This window comes from Geospiza fortis, unplaced genomic scaffold (assembly GCF_000277835.1).
Source record: "Geospiza fortis unplaced genomic scaffold, GeoFor_1.0 scaffold40, whole genome shotgun sequence".
Lineage (NCBI taxonomy): Eukaryota > Metazoa > Chordata > Aves > Passeriformes > Thraupidae > Geospiza > Geospiza fortis.
Window position 1 is genome coordinate 28,593,345 of NW_005054297.1, and position 21,626 is coordinate 28,614,970.

The 21,626-nt window shown below is 37.6% G+C and overlaps 1 protein-coding gene across 1 annotated transcript in view; it reads left to right on the forward strand.

The window, feature by feature from the left end:
- MAP9 (microtubule associated protein 9) overlaps positions 1–16,702 on the forward strand; it is a 17,102-nt gene extending 400 nt beyond the window's left edge. The window contains exons 2-11 of the mRNA XM_031055675.1: positions 575–692; positions 1,948–2,346; positions 3,990–4,186; positions 5,064–5,122; positions 5,606–5,771; positions 6,867–6,956; positions 7,634–7,795; positions 8,244–8,389; positions 9,108–9,240; positions 15,068–16,702. Coding sequence (XP_030911535.1) covers positions 575–692; positions 1,948–2,346; positions 3,990–4,186; positions 5,064–5,122; positions 5,606–5,771; positions 6,867–6,956; positions 7,634–7,795; positions 8,244–8,389; positions 9,108–9,240; positions 15,068–15,190 — 1,593 coding nt within the window. The 3' untranslated portion in view covers positions 15,191–16,702. The remainder of the gene's footprint in view (positions 1–574; positions 693–1,947; positions 2,347–3,989; positions 4,187–5,063; positions 5,123–5,605; positions 5,772–6,866; positions 6,957–7,633; positions 7,796–8,243; positions 8,390–9,107; positions 9,241–15,067) is intronic.
- Positions 16,703–21,626: the final 4,924 nt, after the last annotated feature.

A 21,626-nucleotide genomic window follows, 5' to 3' on the forward strand; every position in this document is an offset into this window, starting at 1 on the left:
CTGCCCCGTTCCTGACAGCTGGGCTGGAGGAGCAGTCGGAGGTCCGGAATCTGGAGATGCTGGTGCATTTCTTTATGGGTTTACAATCTGTGATTAAGGCCAGTGCCCTTCAGAATCATGTAAATGTATTGTGTAAATGTAAATGTCATGTAAACGTCCGTGGTGTCCTGCAGCAGAGTCCAAAATATGTGGAGTTCTTCCATTGGTTTGGACCTGCCACCTGCTGCAGGCTCCTGTCGTGCAGCACCTGTTCTCATAGACCCTCCTCTTGTGCTCTTCCCGAACAAACCACACGAAAGAAGAGGTGTCACATGATGATGCATCATAAGTGCCCAAAAATGAAAAAGGGATTTGCAAGATAGGTTTCTTATGCTGAAGAAATATAAATAAATACATGGAGATTCGGGGACTTTTTTTGATTCAGATATGCTAGGGGTATGGAGGCAGAATGGATGCACTGTGCTTCAGCATAATTGTCAATTAAATAGGTTTATCTCAGTTTTGCTTACATATATGTGGGAGGGGAGAATTAGTGCTGAACTTGAACAAGTGAATCCTCCCTTTTTTGTAAAAGTTATTTGTGAAGCCGTTTCAGGATGACCTACAGGAGGCAATTTCTGATCATGCAACAAGCAAGGAAAAAGATGAATATCCAGATGACTTTGAAAGTGATGAAGATGGCGTGTTAAATGGTAAAACAAAATTAAATTTTTTTCCTTGTGTTTTTCCTTTCTTAACTCATTACTAGATCCTAGACAATCTTTATGTGTTGATATCATTTAGTGTTCCAAGATTTCATATTTTAACAGCTTCTAAAGCACTGTCGTCCTCTGCCAAGTTACCAGCAGAATTCCCAATGAAATCAGCGGCTGTGCCAGCCTGCTAGACCACACACAGCCTGTGCTGGTCCCTGCCATTGTGGTCCCCAGTTCTCCTCCGTAGTCATCTTGTTTGCTTGACTCCTGGATCAGACAGTAGTGCATAGTACTGTAAATGAAAGTGGACATGGGCAGAGAGAAAGGCAGTGTTTTTTTCTTACTGGTTTCCCATTCTGGACAATCAGTGAATAAGGACTGCAGGACAGGCTTCCCTGGCAGACTACATAAACCAGAAATAAGTTTGATCTGGCTGTTTTTCTTGGAGCGGGATGCATTTGATGTTTGCTAATGTTTGTGCTTAGTCTAACAAGATAGGCCAAATGACTCTTCTTCCTGTTGGCGTGGCACTAAATATTAGGAAAGTAGGAATATTAAACACAATCATGTATTTTTAAAAGGACTTCCTCTGTGGCCTGTTTTTCATTCTCACCTGAAACATCTTTTAACAGTTTGTGCGATCCTTTGATTTCCCTTTGTGGACAAGAATGAGGAAAAAATCTCTCCAGCAGTAAATGCATTACTCCACTATCATGACATTTTTTTGTCACCTTGCTCAAGCATTTGAGCTCCAAAATTAGGTCAATTAGCAATAAAAGGCTAGAGGAAGATAAGTATTTTTGGTAAACATGTGAACCTTGGCCTTGTAGAAGACACTTCCTTTTGAGTATCTTTTAGTAGACTTTAAATGGGGCAGAGGTGAAGAGAAAGGAAGAGAGGATGTATTCCAATACCAAACGTGCCCAGCTTTGCTGTTGATGACTTGCTTCCACTTTCTATAGCATTGACATATTTTTTTTTCAGAAGGACTTTAAATTGCATGTCAGAAAATAATTAATGAGTGAATATTTTTCTTTGGATTGGGTTCATGAAAATAGATGACAGGAAAAGAAGTAGAATAAGTCTGTAGTTTGGTGGCTTTGCAGAGATTAGAGGCTCAGAAAGAGACATGCTCAGAAACTTGTCAGGAGGGTGTTACATGAAAAATAGTGTTAAGTTATAGAATATAAGGTTCTGTGTTGCATTTTTTTCCACTTGTATCAAATACAAGTTGCTAATGTGCTCTTTGCAGATATTGGGGAAGAACGTGCTGAAAGCCATTCAGGTTGTACAAGCACTGAGAGATCTCTTGCTGGGAGTCCTCTCTTGAATGATGATGCTTTACAAAAAGTAGTAGATTTGGAAAATGAAGCTGCTGATGACTTGAATTTATCCTTTCATGAAAAGAAGCTTCAGCAAATAATGGTTTTAGAAGGTGAGCCCATACAGAATGACAGAAAAGATGGGGAAGAAGGATGTTTGGAAGGTCAAAATGAGGATAATGACAGAAAAAATAATGAAGAAGTGCTGCGTGATAAGAGTGAAAGTGATGATTTGCCTATTAATGAACTACATGAAAAAAGAAATGAGGAGGAAAACCAACCAAAAGCAAAGCCTCAGATGCACAAAAAAGGAAATGCTTCTGCACCAGGTGAAAATAAAGTATTTTAATGTTGTTGCTGCTTAGCCATTTTACAGTGTTTTAAAGTGTTTTAATGCAAATTATTTTCTGTGTTAATAATCATCTGCTTTGGCTTGCAGCCAAAGTTTCTAAAGATGCACAAACTCTGTATGCCAGGGGGTAAACTGAACCAGTGTGGGCCAAAAGCAGGAGGTTCCTGTTTGCCTTGTCCTTTCAGAAGATGAAAAACAGCTGTTTAGATCCCTGAAGTCCAGCTCTCCATCCTTTAGGTCCTAAAGTCCAGTGAATGTGCATGGAAGGCGTGAGGGGGCTGCCGAGATGCTCCCTCAGTGTGTGCATGCCACAGAAAGCTGTATTCACATAGTGTCCACTGACACAGTTTGGATGTACAGTCAAACACATAAACCCCCCCCAAACTGGAATACTTCAGTATAAGAATAGCTAATTCATTTTTAATATGCAATGCAGGATTTGAAATTCTGCTAATCAACTATATGTGTCAAAAGACTATTTTTTATGGAATTCCTAATATGACAGGAATTTGTCCTTCTTGATGCTGAGATAAGTTTATGGCTGGTCATTAACTGTGATGGAAGATTGCAACTTAGAAATTGATAGAGCATGATTAAAGGTATCAGCTTCATTTTTCCTTTCCACATGATGGCACCAAAGTGCCATCAAAGGTATTTGAATGTGCAGACACCTCTCCTTCTTGGCTGGTGTGCCTGTGTAGTTTTAGACTGGCAGAAAAGAAGTTGAACTACTTCATTTCTTTATGTGAATCAAAGTAGTGCAGTGACACACTGCGATATTGGTTAAAATTCAGTAAATTCAGAATTCTTGTCACCTTGAACATACCTTCATCACTGTAAATTTAGGGTAAATTTCTTCGATTATGGGCGTTGATGTTCCTTTCTTCAGGTAATTTGGAGTAAATTTGTCATCCAAAAAATCAATTTTTCTAAAGAATTCCGTCAGAAATTTGTAAACTATTTCTAATTTGATTTTACTTGAGCATTTTTTGGTTTCTCTCTGAATTGTTTTACAGATTAAGATCTCTGCATTACTGGAAGTTGAAATCTGATGAAAATGGTTTCTAAGTCTTACTAATAATGTGTTTTGTGAATAACAGCTTCACCATTTAGGCATATATTCAGATCAAGGTGATGTTTTCTTTAAATCCCCACTGTGGAATTTTTCAGTTATTCCCTCATGTATCCCACACTACTGAAGAACACTACACAATGAAAGCAGTATTTGTTAGCCTGAGTGTTAACTGGCATATTTCATGAGAAGTCTGCTAGATGACAGAAGAGCCCTTTCTTTGACTGCAATGGCTCTTGCTTTTGGTTTCTGCATTAGAGCCATGTAAGGCAGATGGAAAGTTTTCCCCTTGTCTTGCTCCTACATTCTCTAACATTCAAGCTTCAGTTGCAACTCCAGTTGCATGTAAATACAAGTGAATACTGGTCTTATTCATATATAGTTCTCAGAAGGAGGCATACAGAAAATACCTTAAACTATATAAAATTTCGTAACAGCTTTCATAGATGGGTGGTTTTTCTACAACTACATTTTGTACAGAAAAAACAATACTCAAAAACAATGAAGTTCTTGTTAATGTGTCCTCTCAATCTTTTTTCTCCCTTTAGAGAAAGATCAGAAGACTGCCAGCACCAGTGACTTGAAACTGGAGGACAATGGTACAAAATCCCTTTCTGTTGACAATTCAGATGGAATGATGAAAATAACAGAAGAGCAAAAAATAGCTGATGCAATGCAGGAGATGTCAGTGAATGATCAATCTGAGCATGGGGAGGCAAAAAACATGTCCAAGAACTCTGTCAAGGTATTGCTCATACACAGTTTGCCATTTGTTTGGAACAATGTCCTAGAAGCACAATGGAGAGTTTTGTAATGTTGCTGTTGGTATCTTAAGTGTGTAGGACACTGTGTGTAAAGCTGACAATTTATATCTGGTTTCTAGAGCCCAGGCTCTTGTAAATTCTGTATAGCTGTATGAAAGATGTAAGGAATACCTTTTCCACAAATTACTGAAGTCAGATAAAGGTATTGAAATGTGTTTTCCAGCCTTAAGAAAGTACCCTTTTCAAAGTGAAAATGTCAGATTTCTGTTGTGAGGATAGCTGAATAGCAGTGAGCAATGTGTGTTGGCAGAGAATGGAATCCATGTGTGACCTGAATAATGGATAGGATGCAAAGCACTCTATGCTTTATCCTAAAAAGAAAATACGTAGCTACATGTAATTATTGAAGCTAAGTATTCAGAAGACTTAAAAGAGTGTTTAGAGAATGAACCATCTGTGTTCTTTTAACTTTTTATTATTTCTAAACTATTGACTGTATTTCTACATAATACAAATGAACATTCCTAGCTGCCGTTCCAAAGTGATACAGGCATTCTGAATGATTGGTTGGTTGGTTGGTTGGTTGGTTGGATGGTTGGTTTGGGGGCTTTCTTTGTTTTGTTTTTTGGGGTTTTTTCTCTCCTTACTCCCTTACTCTGTACTATACCCTCTCTTTATTAGGGTGTCTTTCTTGCCTGTTTTTATAACATCATGATAGCATGGAATATCTTGACTTGGAAGAGACTCATAAGGGCTGAGTCCAATTCTCAGTGCCCTAGTTATCTTTTAAAAACCTGTTTCATCCTGATCTGTTGCTTAAGAGACTCTATAACTTTACTTTTCCTCTGTATTTCTTAGAAACTAAGTGAAACAAAGGAGAGAGTTCTACAAAACCCAAAGGCTTCTTTATCTGACAGGTAAGAGGAGAATACCAAACATTGTTCTGAGCCATTTAAGATGCCTGTAAGTGCCCTGACAATGCTGCTCCTCTCTCATTTTCTATCAGCATTATCTTTGCTGCTGACAACCTCTGACCATCTGTGGAAAACAGTTGAGTGAATATGGCATGTTGTTATAACCCTTGCTCAGGTTTATGTCAGATCAGACTCCCAGATCTTTTGCCAGTGTCTGTGATGAGTGTGTTACTGGAGTCTTTACAGCTCTAAGCTGTTTCTTAGATGAAAGTGTAAGTAATTTGTAAATTTACAAGAGGTAAATTCTGTCTCCTTTTCCTTTCCCCAGTCTCCAGTCCCCAGTCAAGTGCATATAAAAAAAAAACACACTAACTTTTGGTATGCACTGAAATAAGAGGAACACTACTCATAGCCAGATCATACTACTGTATGAGCTACAGTAAAAGGGAAGGTCACTAATGTGTTTGTGTCCTGGTATTTTCCTAGGTCTACAACTTTTGTGCATTTAAAGAGAAAGGGGAAAGCTGTTCCATCAACTTCACCTGTTTCATCTCAGTATCTGGGATCATTGAAGATGTTGGAGGATAAATGCATGCAGAAGAATAGTCCAGAATTCAACAAAGTAGATAATTTAAGGGCAGCTGTTTATCAGGTAGATTTTAAAAATGAACAAACCGACAAACAAAATTGTGCATATAAGGGTCCTGATACAGGGCTCAAGACCTCATATTTCTTGAAATCAATATTTTTTACTATATTCCTTTCCTTGGCTTACAGGTATAGTAATCCTTTCATTCTATTGGCTATGCCTTTTCCTCATATTATGAACAAAAAGCTCAATGACAGGGACATAATGTTTTTAGGTGGTTTATACTTTATTGTTTCAGACTATTTTCAGGCACATATTTTCCATTATTTCTACTTCATCCTTCACATATGTGTCTACTTAGAGTTCTTTGGTTTTTTTCCCAGATATGTTCTATTCAAATGGCATTGAGGAAAAGTGATAACAAATCCTGTACTCTTTCCAGAAGAATAATATATGTAAATTCCTTATAGAATTTCACAACAATTATTTCCTGGGTTTAAACAAAATTTTGCTATTCTGTTTGAGAGCAGCTCTCAATAACAGGCACCATTTATATTGGTATGTGTTTTTAATACTTGTTACAGTCCTAAAACAAATTTTAGACCCTCAAATCCATATTTATATTGTCTCCACAGTTTTTGAGAGTAGAATAGTCTTCATTTAGGACACTATTATCTTTGAGCTGCGTACCAAATACAGTTAATTCTTGTGAAAATTTCAGCCTGATTCTGCAGATGGCTCATAACCTTTTATGGCTGCCTGATGTCTCACTTTTCCCAGCAAGATTTTATTCTCTTTTATTGTATGTATTTTCAAGAGAGACAACAACTGTAACTAATATTCCTATATACCAAATAATAAAAACGTTTATTACATTCTTCTATTTTATTTTTATTAATGCTGACATTTTTGTTGGTGTTTCTAGGAAGATGCTTTTTTAAAGACCTTTGAGCTTTTTTAGATTTTGTAGCTGTTGTTTTAGAACCTTACCTTTTTTTGATCACAATGTTCATGTGATGACATCTTAGTTTTCCATATGGGATGCTTATTTAACTAGCATGTGGAAAAACTGAGAGTAATTTTGGTGGTCATTATATTGGTGCTGTTCTTTACTTATACCTTAAAAGGACTTTAAAAATATTTTAATGATTCTGACAGAACTGGTTGGAAAGGAAAAAGCTTCTTCTGCTGGAATTAAAGAGAAGTGAAAGAGAAAAAGCTGAAATTCTAAGGAACAATACTGAAAAGGTTTGTTCACGTTGTTGTTTAAAAAGAAGTTGACGAACTATGACTCTTTGAAGTGTTCTTCCTGCCTGAGTGCATCCCTCTGCTGTTGTGAGGTATCTAGTTTTCTCCAAATAGCATGAGGTGATGTGAAACAATAAATGGCAAGTCCTACTTGTTAGGGTTGTGGTAAGCAGTGTCTGTCCAGTGCTTCCCTTCACATTTACATAAGGCGTGTTAGAAATGTGCTTCCCAGATTAATTTTCGAGTTAGTTTACAAAGACCTTGGGATGCTCAACTCTTAAGGGGCCAAGTTTAGTTTTGTGCATGAGAACATGCATTCACTCCCTGTCTCAAGAGATGCTTATATAGAAAGGGCTCTGGCTTGAATAGTATCCTGCACATTCTTTGATTTGGCTTTTAACTATTTAATATGTTTCATTTCTAAGCACTTAACATGCATTTCATATTCTTCTACACATATTTTGTGGGAGCAGTTAGTCTCAGTCAAGTAAATTAAAAATGGGCACAGAAAATAAGCCTATATATGCTTAAAATTTAATTGTAATACTTGCAATGTTGTCAGCAAATCAATGTCTGTTTCTTTATTGCTCCATTTAGCAATAAGTTTACAGCTTACTATTTCACTTAGAATTTCATACTGAAATTGATTTAAATGTAGACTTTTACTTCCAATCTAGAAAGAAGCACTTAAAAGAGAAGAATCAATTGCATGTTATGAAGCCTGGAAAAAAAAGAAAGAGAAAGAAGCAAGGAAGTTAAGTGAAAGAAAAAAGCGTGAGGAACTTGAGGAAAAGGAACCAACAGAACAGAATAAGGAAAAAACAGAAGCAGCACAAGCGGTGATGTGAAATATATACCTAAGTGTGTATTTGAATGTGGTTCAGGAGATGGTAAAAATAATTTTGATTAATCCAGAATGAGATGGAAATGAACTAGAATCTTAAAATCTAGACATGCTTAGTTTTTGAAGGAAGCTTGTATTAGGTTTTGTTCTGTAAGAAATGTGTAAGGTTTACGCTTGCCGACAGACAGGTTTCTATATTTGGAGTCTATTAACTGAGTATAAAATAAACTTCATACAAATACATTACCAATTAACTATTACCTACTGGAAAAATAAGATTCTTTTTAGATATAGTGATACCCACTTCTGAGCAATTCTGCAAGTGAATATTCTAAAATTAGAATGTGTAGAAATTACAAAAATTAATAATGCAGATTAGACTTGTGGAGTATTGACAGAAAGGTGAGAGGTAAGATTTTTTATGCATCTGTGGTTGTCTCTAGGCATTCAAAAAATGGAAAGAAAGAAAAGTGGAATATTTAAGAGAGCAAAACAGGAAGGAAAAACAGTCTGAAAGAATGAGGAAGAAGATAGAAGAGGACCTAGTTGCAGAGAAGAGGAGAGTCAGTGTATCAGCAGTTGAAAAATGGTACTTCTCCACTGTGTTTGCTATATCATAGCTTCCAAAATCCTTGCTTATAAATGTAATAGGTCTTCTGTGAATGTTTGATGTGCTTGTTATTGGAAGACAATGGATTGCTTGGGATCAGACTCTTCATTCCCAATGGAGACAAAGTCTAACAGTGCAAACCAGCTTTGCAGCTCCCTTCGGTTTATTAATTTAGTTGCTTTCCTCCCCAAGAGGATATTAACAAAGCCCAGGCAGAGATGCTGCAAATGATAAAATTCATTGTGTAGTAGCATTTTGTTACATGGTTATTTTCATGCTTCATTACTAAGCCATAGGAAGGAAGGTAAATCTTTAAAGTTTCATGGAATACAGTATAGGAATGCAGATGTAGGAAGAAGAAAATGAGATGTATCTGCTGGAGATATTCTTTATTAGTTTTACAAGCCAAGAGTTTTCACAAAAAATGCACAACTTACAGTTACCTACAGAAGTTCAGAATGTTTTGTTTTTTATGATACTAAATAAGGGAGAACAAAGTACAGAAAAGGTGATGCCATAATAGGTAGAGTAGTAGATTCATTTATATCTTGGTGATGTATAAAAATGGACATGGAAAATTTTAAATACATATTCTCAATCTTTTATTTAAAGTGTATAATACATATTTTGACTCAATGTACCTAATTGGTCACAGATGCAGCTTTTGGTCTGCTTGCTCTTCCCTCTCACTACGCAGGAATGAAAAGAAGAAAGAATATATAAAAAAGAAAAAAGTAGAGAAGTTCCTGGAGAAAAAAAAGCGAGAAATGCAGCAGGCAAAGAAGGAAGAAAAAAGTGAAAAGGCTATGGAGGAATATGAAAGATGGCTGGTATGTTTGGTTGGGTTTGGGGTTTTTTTTGCCTTTTGTCAAAGCCAAAACATTTGATGTAGCGTGAGCACTTGAATATTGTAATACTCGTGCGGTGTTGTGCTGTTACGAGAGAAGCCAGACGATGGCAACGTTACATTGCTTGTCCCTCTTGAATGTGTGAGCAAAATGCTGCTAAAGTACAGTGCACTTGATATCTGGCATACATGGAAAATATATTCTCCCTACCTACATGTCATAGAGTTTTCAATTTCCATCCGGCTTAATTTTTTGCCATTCCATATCAGAAGCAACTATCCCTGAAGGGCCAGTTAGACAGAGCACAAAACCTGCAATGTCAAACAGCATTGCCAGCTGCAACAGTCAGTGCATGTGCTTTCAAGGAAGCATTGAAAATGGAGACTTGGAGACCTCACAATTGATAAAAGCAGTTGTAATGGGGTTCAAGATGATTTCCATTTGTGAGTGGGGGTGCAACTCTGATGCTCGCAATTATATTTTTCTCACAGCAATGTCCCTATTGTAAAGCAGTAAATTAATCCAGTGCTGCAGTCCCAGCAATAAGGCAGGTTATTTTTCCTTGCTGCAGAATGACAAACTAGAAAAGAGATCACCAATATTCTTAGCATGTTGATTTCTTAAAGGTATGTGACTTGCCAGTTAAAAAAGCACCTGTTTTAATTCCCCACCCTGTGACACAGTCTTCCTTCATACTGACTGTCAAGGTTATTTTAGTTAGAAAATGTTTCTTCTGTTCTTCCATGTGATTTCTGGCATGCCTTGTACATATGGTCTCTGTTGCCGTTTTTAAGAATGAGATCTTGCAACCCAGCTGGATTATGGTCCTTACAGGAATTCTTCTTTAGTGTCAATAGCTTAATTATTTTTTCTGGTTTTTTTAGGAGGGAGAGGCAGATAGATGAAAACTGAATCAGGCAGCCATACAGGTGTGGGACAGGTTTAGAGAGGACAATCATTCTTTACTTGGCTAACTCAGAAATACACAGTTGCACAAAACAGCAAGAGCCTGCGTGTTTTTCCCCTCTCTCTGTTTCCAAACTTTTTTAATCTTAGGTTTATATCTTTTAAGATGTTTGACCTGGTGCCCTGTTGAAATACCGCTCATTTCTGTAATCACTGATAAGGTTTTTTTCTGGTCCCCATTGTCAAGAGATTTTCAGCTCAGTTTAGCAAACGATTAATGTCTGATCTTAGGTGATTTCTTGCTGGGTCAATATTCCTGATTGCCAAGGTAGGGAATACTATGCTTTGAGCATTAACTAATGCACTGCCCTGCTATGTTTTGGTCACTGAGACTATCCTAATCAACTTAGTTGTACCAAAGCAAGAATGTTATTTCTCATTATACTTTTCACTTCCTTCCTGTCCTGGACTCTGTATGAAGGTAAAAAAATTATCCCTTTTTTTTTGGGTGTGAAAGATGCTGCCTAGCACAGGCTTTCCCATTCAAATTGTGTGAACTCCTGAGGTGATCACTTCAGTGGGATTATTAATGAAAATGTTAGTAGTTGGAGGAATGACCAGATCTAACTAGATATACATGTGAAATAAGCAAGTATAGGATGGGATAAGTACTGAACTGGTTGGCAGAGCTGCCTCTAAAATGATCCCATTTTCAGTGTCTATGTGCAAATGTTGACTGATGTGTCTCATGCCCAGTCTTATATTTTTTACTTTCAGAATTTGTGCTGTCTTTTTGCAACTTACACATCTTTATTTGAGAAAGCATATTGGGAAATGTCTCTGTCATCATTTTAGGCCAGAATATTGCCTCACTTTGTACAGTTGCAGAAAAAAATACAGACCATTAGCAAACTGCCCAAGAGAAACACTGTAAAGTTGTCATTGCATTACCAAGGGAGCTCAGGTGACATCTGCCTGCAGGTGGATATGCATCAGATCTGAGGGCAGAATTTGAAAGCCTTTTAAAAGTATTCTTTCAACTAAAATTATTTTTAAATGGAAATAAAATAGTAGTAATATACTGGGAAGTATTCAAATATGTTTTCATTAGCATTCAGCAGAAAGAAATGTGTACATTCATCTTCAGCTTTCCTGAAGCAGGTGTTGACCATAATGTGTGGATAAAACAGACATAAAAATCTCATTGTAGTTCTTCTAAAATAGAAGAAACATTCTGCTTTTATGTTAATGGCAATTCTGTTACTTCTGCTTTTAGAGGTCATTGTGTGAATGTTTGATAGCATAAGAGCACAGAGAAGATTACTTTTTAAGCCTGGAAACAAATGCCCTGGAAATAAAGGCTATTAACACTTGTAAAATACTGGCATAAATAGGATAATCTTGAGATGAGATGCTTTAGAAGCTGGAAATTCAAGCTTCTGATTATTTTGTTTCTTCCTATCATTTGCTTCTTGCTACTCACCAAGAACTGTTCAAGCCAATCTATCTTGATAAATGATCATTTTTTACTTACTGCATAATGCCAGTGTCTGACACTTGGCATTGTTATGCACCTGTTCTGAGGAATGGAATGTGGACAAGAATCACGTAGAAAGTTGATAATGACCCATCACTTCAGTTTCCATTATTTCTGAGATACTAATCTTGATATTTGTTTACTGTGGATAGAAGTATCATCTCTAGATAAGTTAACGTTGTCCATTTTCTGTAAAAGCATCAACCTGCCATGAGTTTCTGAGAAGTAAGGCTGCTCTCAAATAGTTATCAAAGACCAGCACAGTAATGTTGAAAGTCTTAGAAGAAGTTTGACATTTTACCTTGTATTTGAGCATTTGCAATAGCTATTTTTGGCATTCTAAACCTGTTTAAAAACATCAAGAAAGGATATACTGGATAAGTCCCATGGATTTCTTGCTTTTCAGGGTTTGAAATAGCTGAAGTGGATTGTTAATTTCATGTATTCATTAATGTTATATGATCTCTCAAAATTCTTTCTAAATTGCAATTTTCATAGCCTGTCATTGCAGTAGGTTGGAAATAAGACTGCTATTGTTACTCCTTTCAAATGTTGTCAGTCTTCTGTAATATCTAAAAATCAATTTCTATGTGGCAGTCATACTGCTAAAGAATGTGCTCTTCCCAGAATTTCATAAGTGAAAAATATATTCATCTTACTAGGCTATTGAGTAGGAAACTTCCACAGAAATCAAGCCATACAGTTGACTTGATCTAGTGCAAGACAAGCTGCAGTTAGTGATTTAACCTTTCACTGTTTCTGTCAATTAGTGCAAATAACATCTTGTTTATTATTCTATATTTATATCAGTTATGTCTTGTAAGAATTTGCACTGTAGTTACAAGAACATAAAAACTTTGTGTGTGTTGAAAACAGGGAGGAGGCCAGTAGATCTTCACTTTGAATTTAATCTTTTAAAAACACTTAAATTAACTTAAGACTCTTTCCTTGCCACTCGGATTCATTAATGCAAACTGGATCTCAGACCCAAACATTCAAAACTGAAGCACAGAAAAAAAACCAAAGCAACTTTTGTTCCTTTCCTGGGTGGGTTTATGCTTTATTTTTGGTTGTGGTTTTTCGTACATGAGTATGTTGTGTAACATCTAGTCAGTAGAGTGCTCAATAAACATAAAATATGCACATTTCTTTGTAGCATGCAATTTCTCTAATGCTTGCAATACTGCTGCAATAAGTTACTTTGAATGAGTTTTCATTTACCTGTCCTGATGGTATACATATCTTTGTACAATATAATTCTATCTACAAGCATCTATCATATATGTATTCCTTTAGAGCATGTTCTTCCCAAGCTCATGTGTACTGCTTCACATATCTTCTTTTGAAAAATATCACTTATTTTCAAAATAAAAAAAATAGTGAAAAAAAAAGTGAAAAATATCACTTAGTCTTCATTATGACTACTTTTCTCTTAGGGTACTAAACAGTTCCCTTGAACAATTTTAGAATATCTTGAATTTGTTCTAAAGACTCAAAGCCACTACTGTGTTCATCTGACAGAATCTCTTTGGAGGGAGAAAGAAGGCAAAAGTGAGGGATGAGAAGAGTCATAATGTCACAATGCTGCAAGCCTAGTTTGTCTCAATTACTCCATGTGATCAGGATACAATTTTTACAGAGAGATAATATTTTTTATTAGACTGCGATGAGCTTTTGTATTGCTTATTTTAGGAAAGGGCATTCTTTTTCTGTGCAAACCTTGCCCTACTTTTAATCAGCCTTATTAGTAATCACATGAAATTATTGCGTGTTTGTTTAGCCAGACCAGATGTTCCTAACTGAATTGGATCTTCAGGTTTATGTTGACAAAGAGCTGAAGGGCACAGATTAAAATCATATTGATAGGGTTGATATTTCAGTGTGTTGCCTTGCTTTTTCCAATTTTTGGACACGTATGTGTGTAAAACAGGTGAAAACTTCACTCAAGCTCCCTTTTTTATAGTAATGCTTCCACACCCATTTTTCAGTTTACTCCTTCAGCCACAGTTACTTCACTATTTCCCTGCTTACATATGAGTAACAGACAAACACTGCCAGCATTTTGGGAATTTGTAGATATATGGCATCCATCAGAGGAAGAGGATCATGGGTTATATGAGAGTACCAGTTATCTTACAGCTGTCCTCAAAGAGCAGTACTTCCACTGCAGTGCAGTGCATACATGTGAAAATACAAAACTTCTATGGATGCTTCAAAATGCTAGCTGATGGGCTGCAAATGATGACAGAACCAGGGTTGGATGTGGCACAGCTGATGGTGTTTTTAAGTGGGCATATCCACATCCATCTTTACTACCAGGGATATGTTTGCCAGTTGTTGGTCTTGGGAATGAATGTACTGTTCATGTGTAAGAAAGGCAGCTGCTCAAGGACCTCTTACCCACCCATCACAGGGGGCACTGTAAATTGTGCTCTGGTCTATATGGCCAACCTTGGTTCCACCAAGAAAAAAATTACTTTTAAGTGAGTAAGAAGTGTGCACCCATATGCACCACAAACCTGCCAGGAAAACTTGCACACATAGAAAGCTCGCCAACGCACTAGACTGCTAACACAGATGCACATTTAGATTCTGGTTCTCTTGAGGGTGAAATGGCAGTCATCTTTGCAAAGAAGAATGCTTATGTAGAATAGAAGTGATTAGAAATTCAAAAATTATTATAAATAATTGCAACTTAATTTTTGAATGACAGGTCTCTTGAAAGTCATTAGTTAATGAGACACAAAAGAGCGTAGCAAGTATCTTGCAATCCCCATCATCCTAATTGCCCCATTGCTGTTTGAAACAACAGAAAATAGAATTAGAACCTTGCAGTGCTTATAACATAAATTAGATAGATCTTTTTTTAAAATTAAATTGTTTAATTACCAGTTTGTTCTAATAGTGGCAAGTGTGATTTAATAAGTGCAGAAAGTTACAATAATGCATCAGTGTTCTCATTATATGAGAACATATTTTGCATTGTGATTTAGGTATCCTCCTAAAGACAAGAAGTAATTGATATAAGACTAATTACATACAAGACCAATACCTAATCCAGTAGGCTTTCTGTTGGGCTTTTTGTTTAGACAGTGCACCCAGCCCATCCTTGAGACAGTCACCCTAATTGTAAGTGACAGCCAATGTGCAGTCTCTTTTGTTGGTTGCATTGTGCAAAGTCTGTGACTGAACCTCTAAAAGGGATGTGCTGAGCTTCAAAAGGCAAATTCCCATTGCATGTTTTCTTTTTATTTTACACAAGAAAGGCATAACAATAATGTAACTTTTCTGTTAGTAGACTTGTTGTTGAGGGGAGGTGGGTTAGTTTTGGTTTGGGCTTTTTTTCACATATCTTTTTATTCTCAGGAAAACAAAATGAGGAGAGAGCAGCTTGAGAAGAACCAAAAGAAGTTGCAGGCTGTCCATGGGAATGAAATGACTCCTCCCTGGAGACCACCTGGCAAAGTCACATATTCTAGTAATTACTAAGCAGTTTATTGCCTTCGCAAAGAACAGATAGTTTACAAAGTTCTGTCTTTAGGCAGTAGCTCTTTTATTATCAGATGATTTTCACTGAATCCATGATAGGTGTTAAATGATTTCTTTTTAGTTTATTTGATATCAGCAGTTTAAATAAACCTGTTACTCATTTGCATAGCTTTAGAAAATGTAATAATTTTTCTAATTCCACATTTAAATTACTTTTGCTAAATGCCATGTTATGTCATACCTTTTTGGTGAAAATTTATATCCAGGGTACATAAAGCTGGACTCAGGCATTTTTTTTCACCCAATAAGCAGCAGAATGGTTATTTTTCAGTTACTAGACCACACTCTTAAGGAGTTAATTCTTGAAGAAGTTATATGAGGAGGCTGTGGGGTAAGGATGATGGTAAGAAGATGTTGGCTCTCTTGTGGTGGTAGATGACAAAACACTAGGAGTATGGAAGCAGAATGTCATTTTCATACAGTAATATACAAGATACAGAGAAAATATATATTGCAGATAGGAGGATAGAGGGCTTTCATAAGTTCCGGGTCTGGCTCTAGCTGTTCCCTCATGGCAGGCCAGGCATTTTTTCCAGCGGTAGTGGAGAAAAGAGAAAGAATCTACTGCCAGCAAAAACTTTCAAGTAGCTGAGAAGATGCCCAGCCAGAGCAGCTTCAGTGACCCATGTAAGAGGCAGAGTAAAATTACAGACAGCAGCACGAGAGATGAGGAACTGCAGCCCTGGCAGAATGCAAAAGAATTGCCAATTCAAAAGAGGCACACCTGGATTTTATGAGAAAATTCTAAGTTACTTCAGGCCTTCAGAGTGGGTGGTGATGTCCATCATTGATGCTCTGGGCTTTTAGCACTTGGAGTCTTGAATTTGGGTTTAGTCTGTTAAGAAACTCCAACTGTAGTATCACGGGAGGATGAAATTTGTAGCAGGCACCAGAGTTTATTGTACAACAGACCTCAAGAGTCTGAGACAAGGCAGCCTGTGAGAAAGGGATCATCTGGATCTTTATTTTTGCAGTGTCTAGCTAGAGGAAGCAAGGAAGGTCCTTATGCTGACTTGAGGGATGGAAATGAAAAGCATGGTAGGATTAGTGGCAGAGATAAAGAGAGTTTGTTAGGTGCCTGTTCCTGAGCTGAATACTGCATCCTCACTGACTTTTAAGCCTTTCTATAACTGGGTAGAAGGTTTTGACAGAAGACAGAAGTGAGAAGATGTGGGTGACATCTTTCAGAGGAATGAGGAGAAGCTCACAAATTGACAACTTCTCAATTAGGAAAAGATGCTGAAGTCTGTAGACAAGGGAAAACAGTTGATATGTTTAACTTTTACGATAAAATTTGAGGAGCTTCATTTAATGTTATATTGTAAAAATTTGTACATGTTACAGCATAACACAAATGTCATAGGAGAATTAGAGCTGAGAAATATAAAAATATGTACATTAATGTATAAGAATATACATATATCTGTATAGATCCTATCTATATGTTTATTGATGACAGAAAATATTTTGTATTAATAAAGTATATTTTAGTACAATAGCCTCAATGTTTTCATTGGATTTTAGAATAAAAATCTTTATTTAAAGCTTTAATATATGGAAATTAACTAGGCAGTGTCTCTAAGCACAAGATATCATTGTTAACCTGACAAGTAGATAGGGAACTGAATCCCTCTGAAGGCAAGCTTCTGCAGCATTCCAGCTGTCTCCTCCAGCTCCCTGACATTTGCTGACACGCCAATGCAAACATTCATTTAAGGAACGTAGTTTCTAAATAGTAACTTAGAAGATGGTTAGTATCTCTAATTTTTTCCAAAGTATTTAATTTAGTCTTTAAGTTGCTCCATTGGTGCTAAAGGCACAGGCTGATGATAAATTACTTTCTGTTTCAAGTCTCTCATTCTGGGTAAGAAAAAATTGTATGCTGTTTTCCATTGTATCTTTTTTTTTCTTTTATATTCACAAAATATGAGATCATCTTACGTGGTCTGTATATCATGGACTGCTGTGTTTCACTTGGTTAATTGTGTGTTTAACTGAGTTACTTTACTGAGTTACTTGACTCAGACTAACAGGAATAAACTTTTCTGGGCTATGAGCACTGATGGCAGCCTTGGCTGCACATCAAGATCTGGACTTGCTCCAGTTGTCCGTATCTTTCCTGCACTGGGGAGCCCAAAACTGAACATGATGCTCCAGATGCTGTCTCGCTCCCAGCTGCAGCGTCACACATGCCAAACAGAGGGGAGCAATCCCTTCCATCAACCTGCTGAGCACACTCTTACTAATACAGCCCACAATGTCGTTGGCATTCCCTGCTGTGAGAGCCCATGGCTGGCTTATGCTCTGCTGCTTTTCCTCTGGCACCCCTGGTATTTTCCTGCAAAGCTGCTTTTTGACTACTGGGACTCAGGCTGTACTGTTGGCATGAGGTAACTTCACCCCAGATGCAGGACTTACTTGGTCTTTGTTGACCTTAAAGGTTCCCACCATCCCCTTCTCCCACTTCTTGGGAAACACCCTGCTTGGCTTCATGGATTTAGCTGTGTCCAAATAACTGAAGTGCTCCCCTGTTCTTTTTCTTCAGTGCTTCAGTGTCTGAGGCTAGAACTCATACATTTAAAAAAAATGGCTAAAAAGGACATTAAGCATCTCAGCTTTTTCCATGTCCGGTGTCATTGTCACCTGACCCCTGAGGAGCAGGATCCCATTTTTCTTTCTACCTGTGTACTTCCAGAAGCACCTTTGAGTTCCATATGAGCTTTACCTCTTCCTCAGCTCTGGCTTTAGTAAATGCTTCCATGTTTTAGTCAATTTAGAGTAATGTCTCTGTTTTGCTCCATGGTGCAAGTACTCTGCTTGCCTACTCTCTGAACTGCAGCAGGAGAGCCTTTTTCCTGCACGCTGGCTGACTACACACATGGCAGAATGGACTTTTCTTGTTCTTTGATGGGGATGTCAGTGAAGCTCAACTAGCATTCCTGGGTCCCTTTGCCTCCCAGGGTAGCCTCCTGTGAGATCCTGCCAAACAGATTCATCCCTAAATAAGCCATCATCTTCCCTCCTCAAGCCAAGGTTGTGGTTCTATTTCCTTTACTGCTTCTTACATGATTAGAAGTTTCGCAGTCTCAGGCTTAGGGCAGTCAGGAGATCATCAGCTTTCCCAACCCAGACTAGTTCATCCCTGTAACCATCCATTAGCTAAGGTCAAGTCCCAAGCTCCTCTTAGAGCATCAGCACTTCCACCTTCAGATCTCTACTGACCTGTTGGCTTTTAAAGAGCAATTTCTGAGATTTTATTAACATTTATTAGTTAGATTTTCCCCTAATGGGTAATAAAGTAATTGCAAAACTCTTACCTGATTATTTCAACCTGAGGCATGGGGAAGTCTGCTCTTATAAGCAGATTGCATTCAGGCAGTTGAGCTGTTTTCAACATAGAACATTAATTTAGCACCTACACTCAGAGGAAAAGTTCTAAGAAAAGTCTTTAGTACTGCAAGGTATGTTTCTCTTTTACTACTATTTCCTAAATTTATGAATTCTCTTTCTCTAGGTTGCTTTTATTTCTGGATAGCTTCAGTCTAGAACAATTGAAGGTTCTTCCATATAATTTTTCGTTTAAGGAAGCAGCAAGTACTCCCATTATATGTTAATATAATGATTAGGAATACATAATTAATATATATTCATGTTCATTAATTATAAACTGGCTTGGCTGGTCCTTGATGACAGTAAATGATAGAAGGATAACATCAGTAACTTTCAGCATTTAACTGTTGTAATGCCCAGGTGGAGTATCATATTAACAATACCCTGGTTAACTTTTATTTTCCTTTGCACCTTTTAACATGCTGTAATACACTGAGCACCCATTCCCATATGCTGATTTCTAACCAAACTATTCCCATATGCTGATTTCTAACCAAACCATGTTTTTCCATGAGGGAAAAACAACAGGAAAAATAATATAGACAAAGGGGAAATATTTTAGCTGTCCTCTATCTATTTCCTCTATCTATTTCTTGAAGAAGCATCTGGAGAATCATTGCAAATAAATGATGCTTTGGGAAAAAACTTTCTTAGCTACCCTGAATTTCGCTATGCTTCTTAGCACTTCTAATACTGAAGTATAATGAGGATCTGCAGAGGTGATTTAGCACTAAGCCTAACTGCTGGACTATGTTCTTTCTTGAAATGGGAGCCAGAAAGATTTTTTGCAAGAGATCAGCAAGCAAAATGAATAGCAATGAGAAAATAAAGGCAAACAGTACTGTCATTATTCAGTTTATCATTTGTAGAAGCATTAGTGGTTATGAACATGATGCTGGATGCTGCACAAGCAAAATGTAAAGATGATTTGCAACAGAAGGCTCCCCATCCCAGAAAACATGCAAAGAGATTTAGTCAAAAGCACAAGGAGAGTGAGGAAAGCAGCATCCCTTGCTGCACAGCAGCTGTTGTACAATTGTAACAGCTCCTGGCACTTTGGTTTCACAGTCCACCAGCTACTGTCCTTGCTTGCTATCTTGCCTTAAGCAGGAAAGCCAATGTGCTGATTTTCCCTTTGACTCTTCTGCTGACTATGTGGTTAAGCAGCCTCTCTCAGGCTACCTTTCTTCTCATGTACCAAGTTTCCTGTCTTTTCTGCTTAAGAGTTCAAATAATTCTGTCCATTCTTGCTGTTATACAGCGTCTCCAAAAGAGATCAATCCGCTCAAAGGATGAATCTGCCATCAGTATTGCTGTACAATTTCAAGAATTATTATGGCATTAAACCCTAACATCAGCTTGATTCTTATTTTCCCTTAAACAGATGGTAGTGCATCAAGCTGTTAAATTTCACTGCAACAAAATTGACATTCTGCTTCAAGTTTCTATTCCTCACTTGAATCAATAAAGTGTAGGAATGCTGCATTGGAGGAAAATTCTTTGCAAATGGCTATGCATTTGAAACCTATCCAAAGCAAGGGCTCTTGATAATGACCCCCAATTTTCAAGGGTTTGGATCATGAAGTATCACTAGAAAGAGAGTGTGCAAATAAGTCAGGACAATTAGAGGAGGAAACAAACAGGATTAATTAACAGCAAGTGCACATTAAGTGTTTCACAAAGACTTTCTACTGATTTGCAACTTAAATATCCTTTACACTCTCCTCTTTGTGATTCACTTTCACAATATCTCACACAGATATTTTTAAAATAATCCTGTGCACCATTTAGAACACTCATAAGAGAAAGAGTGGGGAGATTTTTTGCCTATATAAAATTCTTGCTGCCAGTCAGAGGTTCATGTAGAAGTACAATTATGAAATGGGAATGGATGTAAAACATAAGTTGCTTAATAAAATTGAACCAGCAAGACTCTACCACTCAAAAGTACTGCCATGAAGGAAGGAAATGAAGTCTGCTACCCTGCAGTCCAGTCTCAGAGCCCCTGCACTGGATGCCACTGGGCCTGGTTCCCAGCGCTCATTTTCTGCACATCTTTGCCATCAGGTTTGTGCCAAAAACCCAGCAGGTTTGTGGGGCCCTGCCACAGGGCTGCAATGACATCCCAAGCTCTTGCACTATCTCTCCACTGATGGGTAAAACAGAGCAAAGACAAGACTGGCCAGTGGGGTTTTGTACAGATTTCAGTCTTTCATAGAGGCTGAATGTCCCTGTTCTGACCTGACAATATTTGGGAAGGTGCCCTGAACAAGCTTCTGCCCACACATGCCAGAGCAGGATTTACTGTGAGTAGAATGTATTATAGTCATAGCTGGCAAGGCTTTGTTTTCATCAGTTTAAATATATAATTCATTTTAAAAATGAATGAGCTGTTGCCACAATAAAATACTCAATGGGCAATAAGTGAGTCTTACTCATCTTTAGCAAATTCGGCAGCTAAGAATAAGCACACACATATTTGTGGCTTTTGTATGAGGCCTAGATTGTACTGGAATACAGAGAAGAATATTTAAGGGGAAAAGCAAGGGTTGCTGTTTTGCCCTCACATAAAATCTTCGTAGCCGAAGGACAGATCGTTTTTGCCACGTGAATACTGAACTCTAGCTCTGTACAACAAAGTAAGATTTTCAGGTGCTAAGCATCTGAACTTCCCAGAGATTTTGCTTATGTTTAGGTCCAGCCATACCTGGAATAAATTAGAGCACACAGCTAGTGTGGCAGGGTAATCATCAAAGAGATGCTCCCAATGTCCCATGGGAAGAGGTAAGACTTGTGTTAGAAAAATGTGGCTTGTCAACCCCAAGTCACGACCAAATCAGGGGTCAGAACACACTTCCTTAACTCCCAGATCTGTATTGTTCCCTGAAGATGCTGCTGCTTTTCCTACAAAGTTTTAGCTGTGCAAAGGTCCTCATAAAGGCTTCAGCTTCTGCCACTTTAGACTGGGTTCCCCCCCCCCCCCCCC